The sequence below is a fragment of the Channa argus genome, chromosome 19, assembly GCF_033026475.1.
Source record: "Channa argus isolate prfri chromosome 19, Channa argus male v1.0, whole genome shotgun sequence".
NCBI classification, from domain to species: Eukaryota; Metazoa; Chordata; class Actinopteri; order Anabantiformes; family Channidae; genus Channa; species Channa argus.
In genome coordinates, this window is record NC_090215.1 from 21,718,488 (window position 1) to 21,737,876 (window position 19,389).

Consider the following 19,389-nt stretch of genomic DNA (forward strand, 5'->3'; position numbering starts at 1 on the left):
AAAACACATTGCTTCAAACCCGGGGACACCAGCAGAATCGTTGAATTTCAAAATCAATAAGAGACAGTTTAATAAAAATTAGGTCAATATCTGAATATATCTGTACCTGACTGTGTCACTGTGTCACTGTGTCTACACAGAAGATGTCATCATTATGAGATACCAGAGGAAAGTTACTGCCATTCACAGGTACAGTCTATGCTCTAGATAAAGTGGTTGTTCCCCCACAATTTCCTTACAGACTGTTGTTTCCAAGACAACAGTCTGTAGACCTAGAAAAGGACAGATTACATAAACAATTAAAATTGGAATGTTTAGAATGAGCTGCTATCAAGCAGACATTGGAAAGAAGTTTGAACGGCGCTAGGAACAATGAGAGGGATGTCCCTTTTAAGCCTTGGACAGCAGGTGGAGCTGCTGCACCACACATGGGCTGAGACTCCATAGTAACCTGCACTCAGCTTTACACTGCACTGTCGAATACACACATACTTGAAGTGACCAAAGCCAGTAAAAAGAAAAAAACAGGATGTCATTCATGATCATACTCAGCAGAAACAGATTTTTAGCCAAATCTCCAACTTCTGCTTCTATATCACCTGCTCTTATTTGGAGACAACAGAATACAAAGGAGAAAGGCAACAAATAGAAGGCCACACCTGGTTGGGTGAGATTCGAACCCACAGCCTTCTGCATCCCAACCCTATACTCTACCACTGAGTCACTTATGGTACATATATGGTTTGTTTGAAACAAGTGTGTGTTGCAGCCTGTAATCAACCATGTGATTGACAGCAGCAACTGTGTGTGTTAAGATGATATCAAGTTGTCTGTCCACACTCGTCCTCAAATAGACCAGGTCTCCAAACACTCCCTGAAGTCCTTTCTCTGCTGTCCAGACAAAACTCAATCAGTTGGCTACACAGTGGACTCAGTAATAAGCTAATCAATTGTACAATCTAGTGACTGCACTGGCACCCACCACTACCTGGACCCTGGATGTCTGACATTTCTTCTACTCAACATGTGAATGAAGACAAGCAAATGTTTTATGAGGTATGATATACAATTGTTTGTTCATACTCCCAGCTCTCCTTTATTTGAATTTGTGGAAATTATGGTTTAAAATGGTATATGGTGTTGAAAAAACAGTCAGACATTTTAAATATAAAAGAGATGCAGGTGACTTCATCAGACTGATGATTGATGTAGATTCAAAGTCTTTGTTTTCGACCTGCAGTAATAGTTGTCTGAAGCAAAGACAAAAACATCCAAGCATCAGGAAAGCAGAAAAACAATAGAACAGTGGGGCAACATGTGGACAGTGGCAAACATCTGAACAGAAGTGTTTTATCAGAACAGTACAATAGCATCTAGAAAAAGAAAATTATCTGGATGGGTTAGTAATACCTGGACAAAAGAGTTAAAAACTGTATGTTATTTGGACATTAGAAAAACATCTTAGTGGCTGGAAAGTGGTACAACATCTGGAGATTCATGTTCTATCCAGACACCAGTAAAACAAGACCTGCAATAGTGATGCCTTGATAGTATTGTAAACCTGGATGGTAGAGTTTTTTCATTATCTTCATCCTTACGCTTTGTGTTTGAACATCTCTCTAGTGACAGGTGAGGCTTAACAAACAAGGTGTGGAGAGAGGGATGGGGGGAGCAGTGTGTATGGAAGAGGGGAAGGAGGATAAGAGGAGCGTGAGGAGGGAGGACAGTCTGATGTCAGCAGACAGAATCCGACGTTTCACTGTCAAACAGTTTGGATACAATATCCTAAGTCTGGCCCGTCGAGGACTGAAGGTATGGCAGCATGATGAGATGTAGCACTTAGATCTGCAAGTCATCACTTTGTGGCAAAGACTCTAGAGCCAAATATTTTACAAAGACACATGGATTCATTTAGTATGCCTGACTTTAGAGGACGCCTAACAGAGTCCTCCAATTGATTTTCTTCTTGTTGTCTAGAAGATCCCAGATGAACTGTGGGAGATGGTGGAGTTAGAGAAGCTGAATTTGTCTCTCAACAGTCTAAAGGTTCTTCAACCTCAGCTGGCTCTTCTCTCCAACCTGGTGGTCCTCAATCTGTGGGGTAACCAAGTAAATATCTGCCTGTGTCTATTCGATTCTCCACGGGTATATCCACAACACCAGACACAGGTCAAAGACAGTTTTCTGTACTTCACTTTTAAGTTCCCAGAAGCTTCCTCTTTAATTCAAAAGAAAGGAATAACTCTTTTCCAGATTATTTTGTGGGTTTCATAAAAAACAACTATAATATCGCTCCTAGTGTAATAAACAGTGTTAATACTGTCAGTCAAAAAGTCCTTCAGTGTAGGTGCATCCAAAAAAAAAAGAAAGCGTATTCACAATGCTTTTGCGCATTTTGTTACAGCCTTATTCCAAACATTCTACAAACAATGCCTCATAATGACAATGTGAAAGAAGCTTGTTTGAAATATTTGCAAATTTATTGAAAATGTAAAATGTAATTGCCAGGAAACTCAAAATTGAGCTATAGTGCATCCTGTTTACACTGATCATCCCTGAGATGTTTCTACAACTTGATTGGAGTCCACCTGTGGGAAATTCAGTTGATTTGACATAATTTGGAAAAGGATACACCTGTCTATATAAGCTCCCACAGTTAGCCGTGCATGTCAGAGTACAAACCAAGACACAAAGTCCAAGGAATTGTTGGCTTGAATGCCAAGTGTCTAAAGAAAACCACTCACCAGCTGGCCAATACCATCACTACAGTAAAGCACAGTGGTGGTAGCATCATGCTGTGGGGAACTGGGAGACTAGTCAAGATCGAGGAAAAGATGAATGCAGCAATGTATAGAAACATCCTTGATGAAAACCAGAGCACTCTGGACTGGGGTGACTGTTCATCTTTCAACAGGACAACAGCCCTAAGCACACAGCCAAGATAAGAAAGGAGTGGCTATGGGGCAACTCTGTGAATGTCCTTGAGTGGTGCAGCCAGAGTCCAGACATGAACCCAGTTGAACATCTCTGGAGATATCTGAACATTTCTAACCAGTTCAGTTATGGTCCAGTTTTATGCAGATGATACACTTATACATATCAGAGCTTTGATGCTTTGCAGTGACAATGTCTGAATCAAAGACTTTATCAAAGACATTAACCCTATTCATGTACACACAATTTTATGTTAAATTTAATGTTTGTTAACTGTAATGTTAACAAACCAACAGGTCAGCGCTGTTATTCATAGTAAAATACACTTTTTATGTTTATTATTGTTTTCTGAACCAAAAATGTATTTAGCCATTTAATTGCTAAGAAGTATATAAGAATAAAGTTTAAATCCTAATTTTCTTTGGTAATTTCATATTATTTCAAAATCTTTCCCAGCTGACTTTTTTATCAGTCATAATAATATGTTATAATTTGTTATTATATTTGGTGAATCTCACGCTTTAGTAAAGAAAAACATTGAATTAATTTTTTTATGTAAATGTTGCTGTTTGTCACCCAAAGCAGAACTCCAGGGGCAGAAAATAGTATTCTGTCTTTCAGTCCAAAGAAATGGGGTTCTGTGCACCTGGATGGTGTCTCTTATCAGAGCCCCCATGCCTGGTAAACAACCTTAATTACTGTCAGGGTTATTTTATCAGTTAGTCCAGAGTCACAGAGGACATGACACAGTTGTTTCCAAAAGGACCTGGTGTGGCATGTAAACTGATCTGCATGTCTCATTTGGTTGAACGCCCCCTTAAATGTCTCATTATCACTATGAAACTGAAACCAGTGTTTGCATGCTATGGTATGTGTCTGTCAAGGTGCCCACAAGTGAGGCAGACAGGCACCTTCACCTGATCCTTAAGCAGCCGCTCTGTCTCCTGGATAAATTAAGGTTATAATTCCTCTTTAAACTACCAGGTGCCAGTTTCTTTTCATTGTCCTCATTTCCCCTCCCTTCTTCATCTGGGACTTAGAAACAGCACTTTATTTTTTTCTGTTTGGTGTGCAGCTGAGCAGTCTGCCGGCAGAGATCGGCCAGCTGAGGAGACTCCGAGTTTTATTCGTATACAGAAACAGATTGACTGAAGTTCCTGAAGAGCTGGGAGACTGTACACAGCTAGAGGTACTGAAAATAATGCTAAAAATAGTTCTACTGCTGGTAAAACACTAGATTCAAGGTGGCAAAATGTAGTGTTAATAACTAGATCCCAGGATGACACGTGCTTTGTTTGCAGTGCTTTTGACATTTACAGACAGATGTGAAAACAAAGTATGGGACAGAGAAGATTAGCACCATGTGCTATGAGAGGGGTTCAGTCATTCAGGATTAAACAGTATCAAGAAAGTTCAGTTTGTATCACAGGGAATCAGCAGAGTATTATCTACGTACTAGTGCATAAAAATTTATTTTGTAAAATCACAGCCTAAATGAAGAATATACAGGGAGAATTAAACAGGACCTCAGATGGCACCTTGGGGAACTCCACCAAGGACAAATGGAGAGTCTCCAAATTCACAAGGTGTGGGAATAAAACATGACTAAGTTTAGTGTCTCCTCAGTCTAACAGTGCTTCTGTCTCTCAGGTGCTGAGTTTGGCCAACAACCAACTGTCCTACCTGCCAGATAGTCTCGCCAATCTGACCAGACTGAGGAAACTCAATCTCAGCCACAACCACATTGCTCATATCCCAGGCTGCGTCTACAACATGAAGGCCCTGGTTTGTTATTAGATAGAAAACTGCTGACACGAAAACTGATGGAGTCTCAGAAGACAATTCATTCTTTTGATGATTAGGTTCCTGTCAGGTTAATTAAGTACATAGACTTAAAGTTAGAAATGAATCAGATGTTCAGGGAGAAAAAATGCTGAATGATCCTGGTTAGTTTTAGTTAATTTGTTTTAAGCTACATCATTGATGTGCCTCATCTAGCTGTCTGTCATTTTCTCTGTCCCTGTAGGTGTTCTTGCATCTGGCCTGTAACCATCTGGAGAACCTGGCAGAGAACATTCAGTCTCTAGTGGAGCTCAAGATCCTCATTGTGGAAGGTAACAGTCTCTACTCTCTGCCCAAAGCCATCTGCTACCTCACCAGGTAACTCCACCTTAACCTCAGGTTACCCTAATTTACGAGGTAATCCTACTTTAACAGGTAACCACCTACCCCACCTGTCTAGGTAACCTTATCTGATATCCCCAGTCAATCAGGTAACCTTGGTGACCATTTTACTATGTAACAATTACATCACTATAACAATAACAGTTAAGTTAACTCTGCCTCATCAGGTGATATGGCTTCTGTTATCCTTTATTTACCTGGTGAGATATTGAAGTGCAGCTAGCCTCACCTGGTAACCTACCTCAGTAGATTGACCCCCATCTTATTCTCCTAGTACCTCATTAGGTAACATAATGTAACTGTCTACCTCACTGGGTAAACCCAGCTGATACATCCACCTGTAAACTCAGGTAACCCCATCTGAAATTAACCGCCTGCTCATTTTACCTCACACCTGTCAGAAGTTTCATTACCTAACAACAAGGTTTGATTTTCTCCAGGTTGGAGCTGCTGAACCTAGACTTTAACAACATTAAGGACGTACCACAGGTGAGAGGCTTTACAGACCAGCTGCAGTTACTTTATTCAAAACATACACCTGGAAACACTGCTGTATGTCGTGTAGAAGTGAACTTGATGATGATGTTGATGATGTTGATGTTGTGTTCAGGAAATGCACCAGTTGTCCCGGCTGGAGAAGCTGGCCTGCCACCCTCTGGATAAAGGACTCCACATTGTCCACAATCCGCTGCTTAAGCCTATCAAGGAGGTGCTGGAGGGTGGGATCACCGCCCTCTTTAACTACCTGAAAGCTGGGTAGAGTTGGGGGCGGGGCTTTTTAACTACATGGTGGAGCAGTCACACCTAACAAGTTTGCTTTCAATTCATGTATACAGTGACAAGAAAAAGAGACAGCACTGTTTGCACTTGTCTGTTGTTGTGATTAACTTGGTCATAAAATGACCAACAAAGACAATATTTCTAAGCTGAAAAAATACAAACAGGCACGATTGTTGGATTAGTGAATTTTTTGTCCCTGAAGCCATTCTGTAGTAGATTTTCTGTCATGTTTAGGGTCATTGTCCTGCTGCATCCAGCTTCTTTGGCGTTTCAGACGCCCACCCTGACTTTGTCCTGTGGAACACCTTGATATAATAGGGAAGTCATTTTACCCTCCACAATGACAAAAGGTCCAGCTTTAGAGGCAGCAAATCAGCCCCAAATCATGATGCTCACATTTTATGACCAATTTATGCAGAAAAGCAGATAATTGCTAATAGTGCAGTTACTTTTTCATTTAACTGTTTATAAAACGTAAGAGACGACTTGTGGTTGCTTCAGCCTGATCAAACTGAGTTTGACTGAGAATTTCTCAATTCTCCAACTTGGCAGATGGACTTAGCTTAATAATGTGAAGCCTGGTTGATTTACACCAGCTTTGGGCCACAGTATGTGAGTGAAGGTCACCAGGTGGACCCTGACACTGGTATTTGTGGGGACTTGTGCTTTAAAACTACCTCAGATTTCCTGTAGATACTAAAGAGACTGATGTGGATACAGTAAGTAACCGTAATAAAATGTGACTTCATGAAACTTTGACTGTGAGTTTCTTTTTTCATGTTAGAAAACACAAACACATCTGGATAGACATCACATCTATAAAAGCATGTAGAGAGGCAAATACGTAACCATATGTGATCATGTAACATGCCTCTACTTTTATGCTTTTGGTGTCTGGAATTTTGCTGCTCATTCTGATGATTCATATAACAAAAAACGAAACACTGTGCATGCATTAGAATAAAGGAGGCTGTAATATGTCATGATTCATTATTTGTGTCTCCCCAGGGTTTTTTTTCTTTATGGAGCTGGGCAAGCAAATAAGACAAAGTACAAATAGAATTGATATGTTATTAAATTATTAATGAATATAAGTTAGAGTATCAAAATAATATATTATAGAAAAAATCATGAATACAAAATCACGAAATAATATAATTTAAATATTTGAAAATACCACCTAAAACATGAAATGAAAGTGAACTTGCATATAAAAGAAAAACAAATAAGTAAACAAAATCAACATAGATATAAATATCTACAGCAGGAAAACAATGCTAGAACAAGAGACAGCTGTCCAAATACTTTTGGCCTCCTTAATTGTTATTGTTAATAAACAACAGCAATAATAATGATGACAACACGACTAGTAGTAGCAGTAAGGGTGCCACCTTCCCCTGTGTTACTCAGTATTACCTGCAGGAGGCAACAAATTACTACAAAATAAAACAAGCTGCTTTTAGTTACAGAGTCGTCACTTTTATCAAAGTTCAGACTCAGTTTCATTAACTCACTTCAAAGTTTAGGTGTAATATAATGTATAATGTAGGTAACTACATTACATGAAACACACACAAAACGTTAGTCAGCCCCATCACTAATTGTTACCATTGTAATTTTACAGTTTATTTTACAAAAAATAAATGTATATATATAACAGAACTGGCGCTGTAGAGAACCAGACCAGCAGGTAGCAGCATCGTGAGGTCAAACGGCTGCAGATGTAAAAGAAGCTGCTCAACATTTTTTTACAGTGAAAAATAAACGCGAGAAAACAAGGAGAATAAAATAAAACATCAGCTATTTTAAAACTATAAGATCAAACAATAATAGAAATAAAAAAATAAATAATAACAAATAAGTACAAATGTAAACAACAACAACAAATTAATTTTACAAATTATAAGAAATGTAAATAGTTAACTGATTAAGTAAAATAAAAATAAGACTACTTAACCCAACTTAAACATTTCTTTAAAATAATTAAAACAGTATAATCAAAAAAACTGTAACGCGCATTATAAGTCAGGAAAACTAAAAAAGTAAAATATTCTAAAATTCATATGAAAAATTAAAACGTGAACATCCTAAACTGCCCCCCCCCGTGACGTCACCCCTACCCCCCTCTCTATCTTGCACTCGCTCTCGCTCTCTCTCTCTCTCTCTCTCTTTCGCTCCCTCTGAGGGGAACCGGAGGAAAAAGAAACCGGAGAGGAACCGGAGAGACCGAGACCCGGGAACCCGTCTCTGAGTGTGTGAGTGAGTCCGAGCCACAGACAGGAAGCAGCCGCACAAGCAGAAGAAGAAGAAGAAGTGGGTCGGAGTTGTCGCCACTTTCGCTCCCGCTCCGAACATGGAGCGGACTGGAACTTTGCTGCTCTCCGCGTCTTTCTTACTGGTTTCACTGGCAGGAACGGGGACGCGGGCGGACACCTTCAAAGGTAGGATCGGGTTCTCGGGGGGAGGGGGCGCCGCTAACATGGGGCCAGTTGTTTTCTCAGTGTGTCGGCATCCAAGTTTCCAGCTGGAAAATGTCCCCCCTCCCTTTCTGTCTCTCTCCCCGTTTTTCCGCTCCGAAAAACTTTAGCGTTACACCAGAAATAAATGGTCACTTATACTGCAGAAATACTGCAGACACACAAAATACTGCGAACGCACTGCAAAGTAGTGTTGGCAACAGCAACATAGTAAAAAGATGCAGTAGAGAAGAATGAGGAAAGAAGTCTCTGGAACCAGTTTGACATGTTCAACTCCATTAGAAATCGGACTGTTTTTACAGGTCAGTGTGTGTGTGTGTGTGTGTGTGTGTGTGTGTGTGTGTGTGTGTGTGTGTGAGAGAGAGAGTGTGTGTGTGAGTAAGAGAGAGAGATAGAGAGAGCGAGAGAGCGCGTGGGGATGCTTAGGACAGTTGAGAGACGATGAAAACAACTTCATCCTGCATCCAGTGTGACATGTTGGACATTAAGAATCAGCATGAACCTGACGCCGCTTTAAGGTTGCAACTGCTGCTTCACAGTAGAAGTCTTCAGTAGATTTCAAGTACAAATAAGGATGTCCACATGTTGGACTTAACGTTAAAGACCAGGAAAACTAATCTCCAGCAGAGTTCACGTGATTGTGACTGTGGGAATCACTGGCAGGGACGTGAACTCCATTAGAATTCTTCGCATTTTTATCAGATCTTAATCTACAGGTCCAATTCAGGCCTGAGCTGCATCACAGTCTGAAGGCATAAATACTGCAAACACACCACAAATACTGCAAAGTGGAAGTACCAAGCACACACTACACATGGAACTGTTGGAGGGAAAAAAAAAATTAATAGAAAACTGCAGATTGTAAGACAACATCACAGCATGATAGTAAATTAAAACAACAAATACTACTGCAGTAAGTAACTCCAGCTTTTAAATGGCATTTATCATATTCTGTGGTTTGTAGTTTTTCTGTGTACTTCTACATGATGGGAATGTTTATTGTTCCATAGATGTGGCGACCCCTGAAAGGGAACAGCCAAAATGTAAAGAAGAAAAACACACAGAGACAGTGGTGCAGTATTAGTATTGGTAGTTTCAGTGCTGATCGGTCATTCATATTAAACTTTATTACAAATCATCATTTTTGCATTTGTTAAGCTCAAACTCCATCACAAGCAGAAGTACTCCAAAGTAGCAGTACCAACAGTACAAACAGTAGTGTTAACGTGTTACACCATGATGTAAATCACTGACGAATTGTGTTTTTACTTAAACCTTATTGCAGTATTAGTATCGCTCATGTTCACAGTACCTGTAGTACTTTGTGTAGTCACCAGCAGTCACAGGAAAATGCCTGTTAAAGAAATACTAATTCTAATTTGAGTTATTTTTAATTTTATCCAAAATCTGCAGCTGAAGCTTCCATACACTAAACAGATTCACATCAGGTGATGCTCGTTGCTGTAAATGGGGTGGACAAAATAATAGAAACAGCCTGCAGATTTTAATCTTTATGTCCTGCAGTTTGACTGCAAACTGCGTCAAAGACGTAGACATGTGGACGTGTTGCTGCAGCACAAACCAGTCTGTCAGTGTTCCTGACTGGTTTTCATGGAAACCAATTAGCAACGGAGTAATTAAAGGATGCTCTGACGCTCATTATTTTGTTTTATTTAACCTGCTGTGAATATCATGACTGAACGAGCAACAATCTGTGAAGTTTTGACATTAAAATGTCGACTGTTTATTTTTAGCTCCTGAACATCCTTCACTAAAGTAACGGTTAAAGTCCAGTTGCTGCAGTGCAGATCTTAACGTCTCCTCCGTGAGTCCACTTTCTGAGAGAAAGGAGGCTGCAAAACGTGATTCAGACTCTGTGATTTCAGGTTTTCCTCAGCTGTGTTTGTCCTGCAGACAGGGCATAAACAGATACTTCAGGTACTGTTAACAGAACAATTTGATAAAAGCCTGAAAACATGCAGCTCACTGTGTCTCTGGCTAAAATCTGGTATAGAATGACTGGAGTCTGACTGAGGATGAAAACACATGACAGACTTTCTTCAAAAACTGTCTGCAGCCTGAGGGTGTGTTTGATGTCTCCTCCTGTCTGTCCCTCTCTGCTGCACATATGGAGAGCTGTGGGGGGACAGACTGTGTGTGAAGCACCCGAGAATGAAATTAAACTCTCCATGGTCCAAGATGGCCGCTATGCCCTAATAAAGCAGCTGATGGAGCGAGGCTAATGAGCGCTTTGTTCGGAGGAGGCTTGCTACCTTCTTGTTGGTCTGAGTCTTTGATTTTGTGTTGGATTAATGAGTCAGAATGTTTCCTTTTCACATTTCTTTTCCGTCCAAGAAGAAGAGCTAAATAATGAGCAAGAACCTTAAAATCTCTGTTGCTGAAAACACCTGGGAGCCTCCAAATAAACCTGAATTTAACAGATTAAAGATAGAGAAATGTATGATGGTTTTGAGTCTTTGTTTTTGTTTTCTGTCTCTTTCTGGTGGTTTTTGGTCTGCCTCTGGCAGTTTTGACTCTCTCTCTCTGTGGCGGATTTGAGTCTCTGTCTCTTTGTGGCAGATTTGAGTCTCTCAATTTGTGGTGGATTTGAGTGTTTGTCTCTTTGTGTGAGTTTGACTGGGCAGTTACCAGTGGACAGGTCAACAGTCAGTATAGGCCAGGGAAGCTGAAACCTCAGGCCTGCCGTGCAGACAAGATCTCAGGATGTGCACTCCAGCTCCAGGAGACATTGGTGCGTATTAGAATAGGACACCTCAGTCTGTAGGAGGCTGTGCACTGTTGGTAATCTAGGCGCCAGGTGTGAATAATGTGGACAATACTTCTGCTGCAGATTTCTTCATTTTCTCTGGGAACTGTCTGTCTTGAGCCAGCAACGGTAAAAACAGCAGACTGGTCCTTTTCAGAGAGACGGGGTCTGTAATTAGAGGGCTAGTGTTAACTCAGCAGCACAGTCCCTGCTGACCCCCAGTGTCCAGGTTCAGGACTGTGGCTGATTCAGGACTTTACCTTTTCCTCTGAAGTGTGTGTGTGTGTGTGTCTGTTAGAGAATGTGTGTGTTTCCAGGTGGGTGCAGTCAGCTCTTTGTTCTGTCTCGTCAGGCTTTTAACGAAGCTCCCAGATTAAATACACACACAGTGAAGTCAGGTGTGGGTGTGGAGTCCTCAGTGAGTTAATTATCTCTCCTCAGACCTCAGAGATGTCCTCCTTTGTTTCTCCTTCCCTCTAATCCCAAACTTTGTATTCTGTCCAAAATCTAACCATCACATGGTATGTGGTATTAGTCCTCTGCTTTTACTAAAAATGGACTCAGCACATGCTTCCTGCTAGACACTAAATGGTTATTTTATCCAAAGCTTCCTCCTCAAACCCAAACCTAAACCACAACCATTGAGACGTGTTGTCCTGTCAGATGTTACAGCTGCACGGTAATGGCAAAAACTAATAATAATACACAACTTTTCACTGGATGATTTGAACAGCTCAATATAGAAAGAAGTGAATATATTAGAAAGAGTGACAAATGACGTAGGCTCTGCATGGTCCTTCAACACCTCACTAAGGAGTAAGAGGAGGGACAGTTTAGGGACACACATTACTGTGTGTTCAGTTGACATTTCACTCATTCTGAAATCTCCTTAACTACAAACTCTATCACATTTAAGTGAAACCAAGTCTTTAATATTGGAAACAAAATCTATGTGTTTCTTTCAAAAAACATTGGAAAAATGGATTTGATAATGATTCAGCTAGATGTGAGTTTCAGCTGGTAAAGTTTCTGCACATAATTGAAGAAAAAAAACACCTGGAGATTAAGAAAATTAGGAAAACAAACTCATCATTTGATAACACAGTGAATCAGTCTGGATCCAGAGTATGTGGAGGCTTTGGGGTGTCCCTCAGGATGGGGGACAAGGAGAGAGTATCAAATGCTGCTGCAGCTGAGTAACATACTCTTTAGATTTTTAGGTCAGTGTGAACATGTTTGTGGAAAAATTATTTTTTTTTGTTTTAGACCTTGGTTCAGTTCAGGTGGAAGGTGTTTATTATTTGACTAAAGGAGTTTACGTGTGTGTGTGAGTGTCTGTGTGTGTCTGTGTGTGTGTGTGAAGGCGATCATATGACTTGTGTCCATTCTCAGATTGCTGCTTAAGCCAATTTAGGCTTTTAGCGACTGCACACATACACAGACACATACACACTTGTTTTAAGACCGTTAGTGCTCTCTGCAGAGTAAGGGGTGGCTGAAGCTCAGTCGGTAAGGGCAGTCGTCCACGGACCACAAGGTGAGTGGTTCGATCCCCGGCCCTGGCTATATGTCAAAGTGTCCCTGGGACTGCATGACACTGTACCCCTGATAGCCCATTCCCCTCCCCAGCTGTGCAGTGCTGGTCTAAGCCTGGTAGAAATTGAGGAGGGTTGCGTCAGGAAGGGCATGCTCATTCTAACAATTGCACAAAATGGAGGCAAAAATAAGTCATGTCAATATTCACTTAGACACCACTCAGTGTCCCCTTCAGCAGATCCAGAATGTGAAGACCTGCCTGAGAAATAAAAAAAATAAAATTAAAATCTAATAATTCACTGTGTGTCTCCACAGCATCTTTTGTAGAAAAGATGAAGCTTTTTTTCTGATTCACTGGTTTGTTCCATCCTGGAAACTGCTTCCTTAAAAGTAATTTAACTGCCCCACAATAGATAGTGTTAATAAAATATGTTTGACTCATTTAACCTCCTTCTTCTTCTGTGGTGTTTCAGAAGGAAACTGTACAACTTTAAATCTTATTATTTGACCCTCTGAAGTTGAAGCAGCAGCTTCAGACCAAGCGTGTCCCCACACTAATCTCTGACCTCTCTACATCCTCCACATGTGACGCTTTTCCTGCTACAAAACATCAAAATGAATAAAACATGCAGCTAATCTCTGCTTTCTTATTCCATTTCTCACCTCACGCTCGGTTTCACGCTATATGTTTGTATTTCAGTTATTTCAAAAATGGTTTAATCTCCTCACAAATCCACTGCCGAGCCGTGAATTATCTGCAGCAACAGAAGGAGGAAAGTTCCAGTTTTCCACTCGATAAATCAGGACTTCCTCAGTGTGTTTGTGCTTGGTCCGGGTTGGATTAAAGCCGTTAGAGAAAGGACTGCCGCTGCCCCCCGAAGGGCGCCGGTGGCCCCTGGGATTAGTGCGCTGCCTTCAGATGCAGTGTCTGCAAAGCGAGTGGGGATTAGAGAAAGCGGGATTAAGACTCCTTTTGTTTAACATGTGAGATGAGATTGATGCCATGGAGGAAGATTTGTGTTTCATAGACAGCATGGACGAAGATCAAGGTCTCCACCGGTCCCTGAAGGCACCACAGTATAGCTCCATGTCATGTTCACGTATGTGAAGAAAGCTGAGATTCAAGATTCTGCCAAAAAACCTTAAACAAGAACGGGGAGGAAAATACAAACAGTAAAATCAAATTGTAAGAAAACCTGAATCCTGTCAAATGCAGATTGCATTTTCTGCACTTTCAATCACAACAGAAGGCAGGAAGGAACGACAAAGTAAAAAAAAAAAAAGGCCAAAAAGAGGAGCTGGGAAGGAGCTGAGGGGACGAAACAAACTGAAATAACCTGAATAATCATCGTCTATCAAGAATGTTTTTAAGCATGAAATGATGAATATTTTTTGTTTTCTTTGTGACACAGTTTATACACAATGAATATGCTAAGATTTTTGTCCAGACAAACATATAGCTGCGGAAAGAACCTGCATTTTTTTTATTTGAGGTCTTTAGCTTTCTAACATGCACAGGAAACAGTATAGCTGCACATTGTGTGTGTGCTCGGGCGTGGGAGGACACCTGAAGTCGACAGCAGGCAGCGTCTTTGTCAAAACGAGACACTGATCTTCAGATTAACCAAATTATTTTTGTGACATGAGATTTAGAGAAATAAAGTCAGCAAAAGATTAAACAAACACTGCAGTGTGTCTGTGTGTGTGTGTTTGTTTGTTTGTGTGTGTTATCCTGGGCCTTTTAATCCGCGCTGTCCAGAGATGTCGGGCTGATTAGTGTCCTGGCCCAAATCCCTGATCATATTCACAAGATTATTGTTTGAAGTTGTGTGTGTGTGTGTGTGTGTGTGTGTGTGTGTGTGTGTGTGTATGTGTTGAAGTAATGAGACAGGGATTAAAGCGTGTGTGTGTGTGTGTGTTATCACTTTAATCTGTGTTAAGATGTTTCTTGCCAGTTCAGCAAACTTCATTCAGCCCAGTCAGTGTCGCCTTCATGTGAGGAGTAAGAGTAGGAAGCTTCACAAAGGCTTTTACAGAAACACTTTTAATGTTTTAGTTTAGATGTTGGACAGAATGGGCTGAGGACAGTTAGTGGACATTGACCTTTTATCACCTCACTGTAAATAGCCTCAGTAACTTCCAGACGTTTCCACACATTGCTACATTTTCAGAAAACAGAACTGGTGAAAATGGATAAAGTAAAGAACCTCAGTCCAATGTGGAACACATCAAACTTTATGTTCTCCTGAGTGTGACTTTACGCCAGGTTAATACTGAGGAGAAGAAAGTGTTCAGACTGAGGGAGGATAAATATTTAACATGATTTTAACGCTTTCTCTTATTTTATCATATTCATTATGATAATGATGTGCAAAGTGCTGCAAGCAAACACACACATCACAGGAGTGTGTGTGTGTGCGTGTGTGTGTTTTAAGGCCTACAGGGACTTCAGGCCCAGGAGCTGCTGTTTAACCTAAATTACTACGGTAAATATTCATACGCAGCTAATATCAGTGTGTGTTTAAATATTGAAGAGGAGCTGGATCCAGAGTTTGAAGCAGGTGTTTGTCTTCTCTCATGGTTTGAAGCTGTGGGTTCAAGCCCGGTGACTGAGGCTGGACCTGCAGGGATTGGTCAGATGGTTTTTTTAGTGAAATAACACACTTCTCTTTGGTGCATCTTATTGGCAACTGGATCATTTCATAGTCAATTTGAAATGTTTAAGTAAAACTGAGACTCTGATTATGACTTCATGAGGTTTGGGCATTGATGCAGAAACCTTTCAGTGTTTGTGACACTGATAAATGTGCTGGTGTTGTGTTGTGCTGATCCATGAGCCTGCAGGAGAAGACTTTATAACCACTGTAAACCCAGGAGTCAGCACATGGCCATGCTGGCATTGCGGGACCCTGGATGAGGATCTCATCCATTTTAAACCTGCTGCTTTGAAACAGTGAATTCATTTTCTGGGCAGCAAAAACTACTCACACCGACTCTTTTTATTCCCAGAATCTGATCCAATCAGTATAGTATAGAAGAGCTGGAAGATTTATTGTATTATATTCATGTAATTGTGGAGTGTTCTCCCTCTATCGAGTGAGAACCATCTGGGCCATTTTAAGGGCTGGACTCTCGAAGAATGAAGACTTTGTTGGGCTAATAAACCACTGAGCATAAGGGTGAACTGGCGCCATGTTTCTCATGAAACATCCAAACTGTAAACAAGATTATTCATGTTTGTCTTGTTGTGTGTGTTAATTAACCCGGAACATTTGACACTTAAAGGGTCAGAAGGCCCAGATAGCAAATAAATATGGAGTAAGAATATGACTAAAAAATAAAATAAACAAACTACAGGACTGTTACCATCCAGTCTTCAGCGGACGTGTCAGATATTTTAAAAATTTTCTCCTAAAATCTTTCTTTAAATCAAGGTTTTTCACAGCAAACTAGGTGAACTCCAACTAGCTTTAAGCAAAACTTAAAGCTAAGTGTGACAACTTATGTGACGACTTTGTTCTACCACACAAATTGTCTTACGGGGTTGTAGAAATTTGTGGAGAGCACCTTCCTTCTGTTACATTTAGTGGATAAACTGAAAACGAGCAGGATTCCTGACAGACAGTGAGGGAAATCTCTGCAGCATTTCTTCCATTTAAGAAAAAAAGATTAATTTTAACATTTTTAGATAAGAACCAAACCACAGCCTGTGGTCGGGGTCTTTGCTGCAATCTGTAAACATGGGCGACACCGCGAGGTCGTTAAACTGAGCGTGCTTAGTGTGTGACGACCTCCTGCTTTCTGAGACGTCTTTGCAGCTAGGACGATTTTCTGGGTCAGAGTATATGCGTTGATGTGTGTGTCCTTGGGCTGATCCTGATTAATGATTGGCTGTATGTGTGTCAGAGCGTTGCCGCGGGAAACCAAGAACCACCTCTGGGATTTGTTGAGGTTAAGAGAAGTTAAAGACTCTGATAGTTTCTGATCTTCATCTGCACGTGAAACAGCTTGTGTCTGACCCTCCTCATCTTTCCAGACTTTACCTGGTTTTATCAGGAACAACTAAACATTTCTGGGAAAAGGCTTAAAGGTGGAACACACCCAGATGGACTTGGCAATTAAACAAATATACCCTGCTTTTAATTTCCTTTATTGAATCTGATGATGTCATCACTATCATCATCATCTGAAGAAGGAAACAAACTAACCAGCCATAGCAGTGAGATGGTGTGTGTGGAGACACGGATAGGATAAAGCAGACAGCGATGGGACTAAGTACCCCCCCACACCCCCAACCCCAGGCTTGGCTCTCAGCACATATGCATTAGTGGTCGAGTGCCATAAGGAAGCTGCAGGCAAAAGAGAGCGAGAGAGCTGGTGATGGAGTTTAATGGCTCACACATACACCAACACACACACACAGAGCAGCAGTTTGTTCATTGTTATTACAATTTGTCTTTTATTTCACACTCCGTGTCTCATCCTCTGTGTCCACAAACTAAAAACATTACACAGTGACCTGAAAGGTGACGGCTTTCTCAACCCCTGTTCTGAACCCATTCCCACATTCGCAAATAAAAACAAATAAACTGAATCCAGAGAACAAATGTGTGTGAAGAAGCCCATGCACAGCTAAACATCAAGATCAGGGGGGTGGGGAGTGTTAAATCAATCTAATTTAATCTTTAAATGAATCCATATCACACTGTCTTAAGATCATTTCATTTTTTGTTTTCTCATTTTATTCCTTAAATATTGAAGTTTATCCTGTTTCATCTGATAAATTGGACTAAGGGTCCCTCTCTGGATGCAGGTTAATGTCTTGGTCTCCCCAGGTGTGGAGCATTAGCCTCTGCTAGCATGCCTGGGCTACAGAGCACATGCTGTTAGAATGCTAACCCAGCTAACATTAGACAACCACAGTCATGATGATACGTCCAGATTATTCTCACATGCTCATATGTGGTGCAGTTTCTCTGGACAGGACAAGACCACCTAAGAGGAAGTGGACATTCTGGGGGGAAATGGGATTGTACCATGTTGAGTGGAAACAGAGTGAGTATTTCAGGGAAGCGTCTTTGAAGTTCTTTCATTGATATACTTGATATTTCCATGTTTACATTTAGACTACTGTCTTTGAAAGGTCAATCATGTTTCAGCAGAATATTCTCAGAAATCATGGATTGTTGTGTGATCTTGGTAGGTGGAGCCTTTGAATCCTGGAGCAGCAGTTTCTCAGGTGTAGACCTGCTGGGCATGCTGCCAGTTTAATAACAGCAGTGGGCCCAGGTCTTCACTTTGTTCCTTTGAGCTAATCTGAGAACAAGATGCTTTCACTATCCTAAAGCACATATCCACAGAAAACATGAAAATTGTGGAAACATTATCCAGTCTGGTCAACATCATGGAAACCTGACAGCAGACGCATCATCCAGTGTCGCTCTCTGCTCGTTGCGTGTTTTTGTTGGTATTTCTGCTACTGACAGCGACACACACCTGCTGTTACCTTGTGTGTTTGTGTGAGCTGAACTGTGAGTGTGTCCTGTGGGGAAGAAGACCTTTTCAGCCTCTGCCAACCTGAAAAATCCTCCCCAGCCTCTCACGGCTGGAGGTTAGAGATGACCTTCTGTATGCTGGGGTGAGGGGGTGTGAGCTGGAGGTGTCATCCTTGACATTTACACCGCTCTGTGTGTGTGTGTGTGTGTGTGCGTGTGAATGCGTGTATTGTCCGGTCGTTTGTTGGGGTAATTGTCTGAGAAGTCGAGTTTGGTATGTGAACAGCTCGCTGTGTTTCTGCAGAAGCTTGAAAACTGAATGTCGCCTGGTTTGTTCCCTTTGTTAGAAAAGAAAGGGAGAGATGTTTTACTGTCGCTGCTGTTGGACTGGTTTGGTTTACTTACTCTGGGACATTTTGCTGAGTGAGATTTGCTAAGAGGGAGATCTTATTTTTTCTGAACCCCTTCTGGAGAAAGTACATTTCACCGCTGTCGTGGAGCTAATTTAACTACTTTACACACTGGTTGTGATTAGTTTCAGTTTTGTCTAGCCTGTAGTGATTTTAATTACAAGAAAATACATAAAATCCTCATCCGACCACCTGGAACAGTGAATTGTTAGTGATTTTAAAATAATTTGAAATAAAGTGAAAATTGTAGAAATATAAGGATAAAACAATCCTTAAATAAAGTAGAGTTGCCTAAAATTTGAATTTAAGTCCCATTCTACCACTTTGAAGTACTCATTGATTGTTGTATTGGTACTTTTACTAGGTAGAATTTGGTCTTCCGGTACTCTTGTAGCTGCAGTCTAGTTGAGAACATGAAGTAATAAATGTTAACACACAAATGTAGTTTTGTTCAGTAAAACTCGAGATCAACTGCAGCACACACTGATTGTGATGAATAAGTAGGATGTGAGTCCATCAAATGTGTGTGTGTGTGTGTGTGTGTGTGTTTTATGTCCTGTGACTAATAAAGTGCACTGTGATTAGCTAAAATAAGGTGTGGAAAGTAAAATCCAGCATAGAAAATGAGATACATGCTTAGGGTGAAGGAGGAAGAGGATTTTAGAGTCTGTCAGATTCTAAGACGCATTGATAATTAGGAAATAAAAGAGGTAAAGATTGCTCTACATTAGGATGGAATGCAATTACAAGTGTTTTCTAAACAGTGACAGAAATAAAACTAGAGAGTTTTTCAGAGTTTTTCAGAC

At 40.8% G+C, this 19,389-nt stretch overlaps 2 protein-coding genes across 11 annotated transcripts in view; both read left to right on the forward strand.

The window, feature by feature from the left end:
- The first annotated feature begins 851 nt into the window (after positions 1–851).
- LOC137104439 (leucine-rich repeat-containing protein 30-like) lies at positions 852–6,739 on the forward strand. 3 transcript variants are annotated; one of them, XM_067485625.1, is made up of 8 exons: positions 852–1,056; positions 1,624–1,812; positions 1,981–2,109; positions 4,010–4,123; positions 4,585–4,719; positions 4,961–5,094; positions 5,559–5,607; positions 5,729–6,737. In XM_067485625.1, the coding sequence occupies exons 2-8, from the start codon at positions 1,663–1,665 to the stop codon at positions 5,876–5,878; spliced, it is 861 nt and encodes a 286-aa protein (XP_067341726.1). In that variant the 5' UTR covers positions 852–1,056; positions 1,624–1,662; the 3' UTR covers positions 5,879–6,737. The 3 variants fall into 3 exon arrangements, with proteins under 3 accessions (XP_067341726.1, XP_067341724.1, XP_067341727.1); XM_067485623.1 differs by having other exon boundaries at positions 1,978–2,109; positions 5,729–6,735; XM_067485626.1 differs by lacking the exon at positions 4,010–4,123 and having other exon boundaries at positions 1,978–2,109; positions 5,729–6,739.
- A 1,335-nt stretch (positions 6,740–8,074) lies between these two features.
- The window catches only part of LOC137104394 (receptor-type tyrosine-protein phosphatase mu-like), a 121,531-nt gene continuing 110,216 nt past the window's right edge, over positions 8,075–19,389 (forward strand). For 5 of the 8 annotated variants that reach the window (XM_067485480.1, XM_067485481.1, XM_067485483.1 and 2 more), the window contains exon 1: positions 8,076–8,339. In XM_067485480.1, coding sequence (XP_067341581.1) covers positions 8,252–8,339 — 88 coding nt within the window. In that variant the 5' untranslated portion in view covers positions 8,076–8,251. Of the gene's footprint in view, positions 8,340–19,389 lie in introns of all 8 variants that reach the window. The other 3 variants (XM_067485477.1, XM_067485478.1, XM_067485482.1) reach the window with 1 other exon arrangement.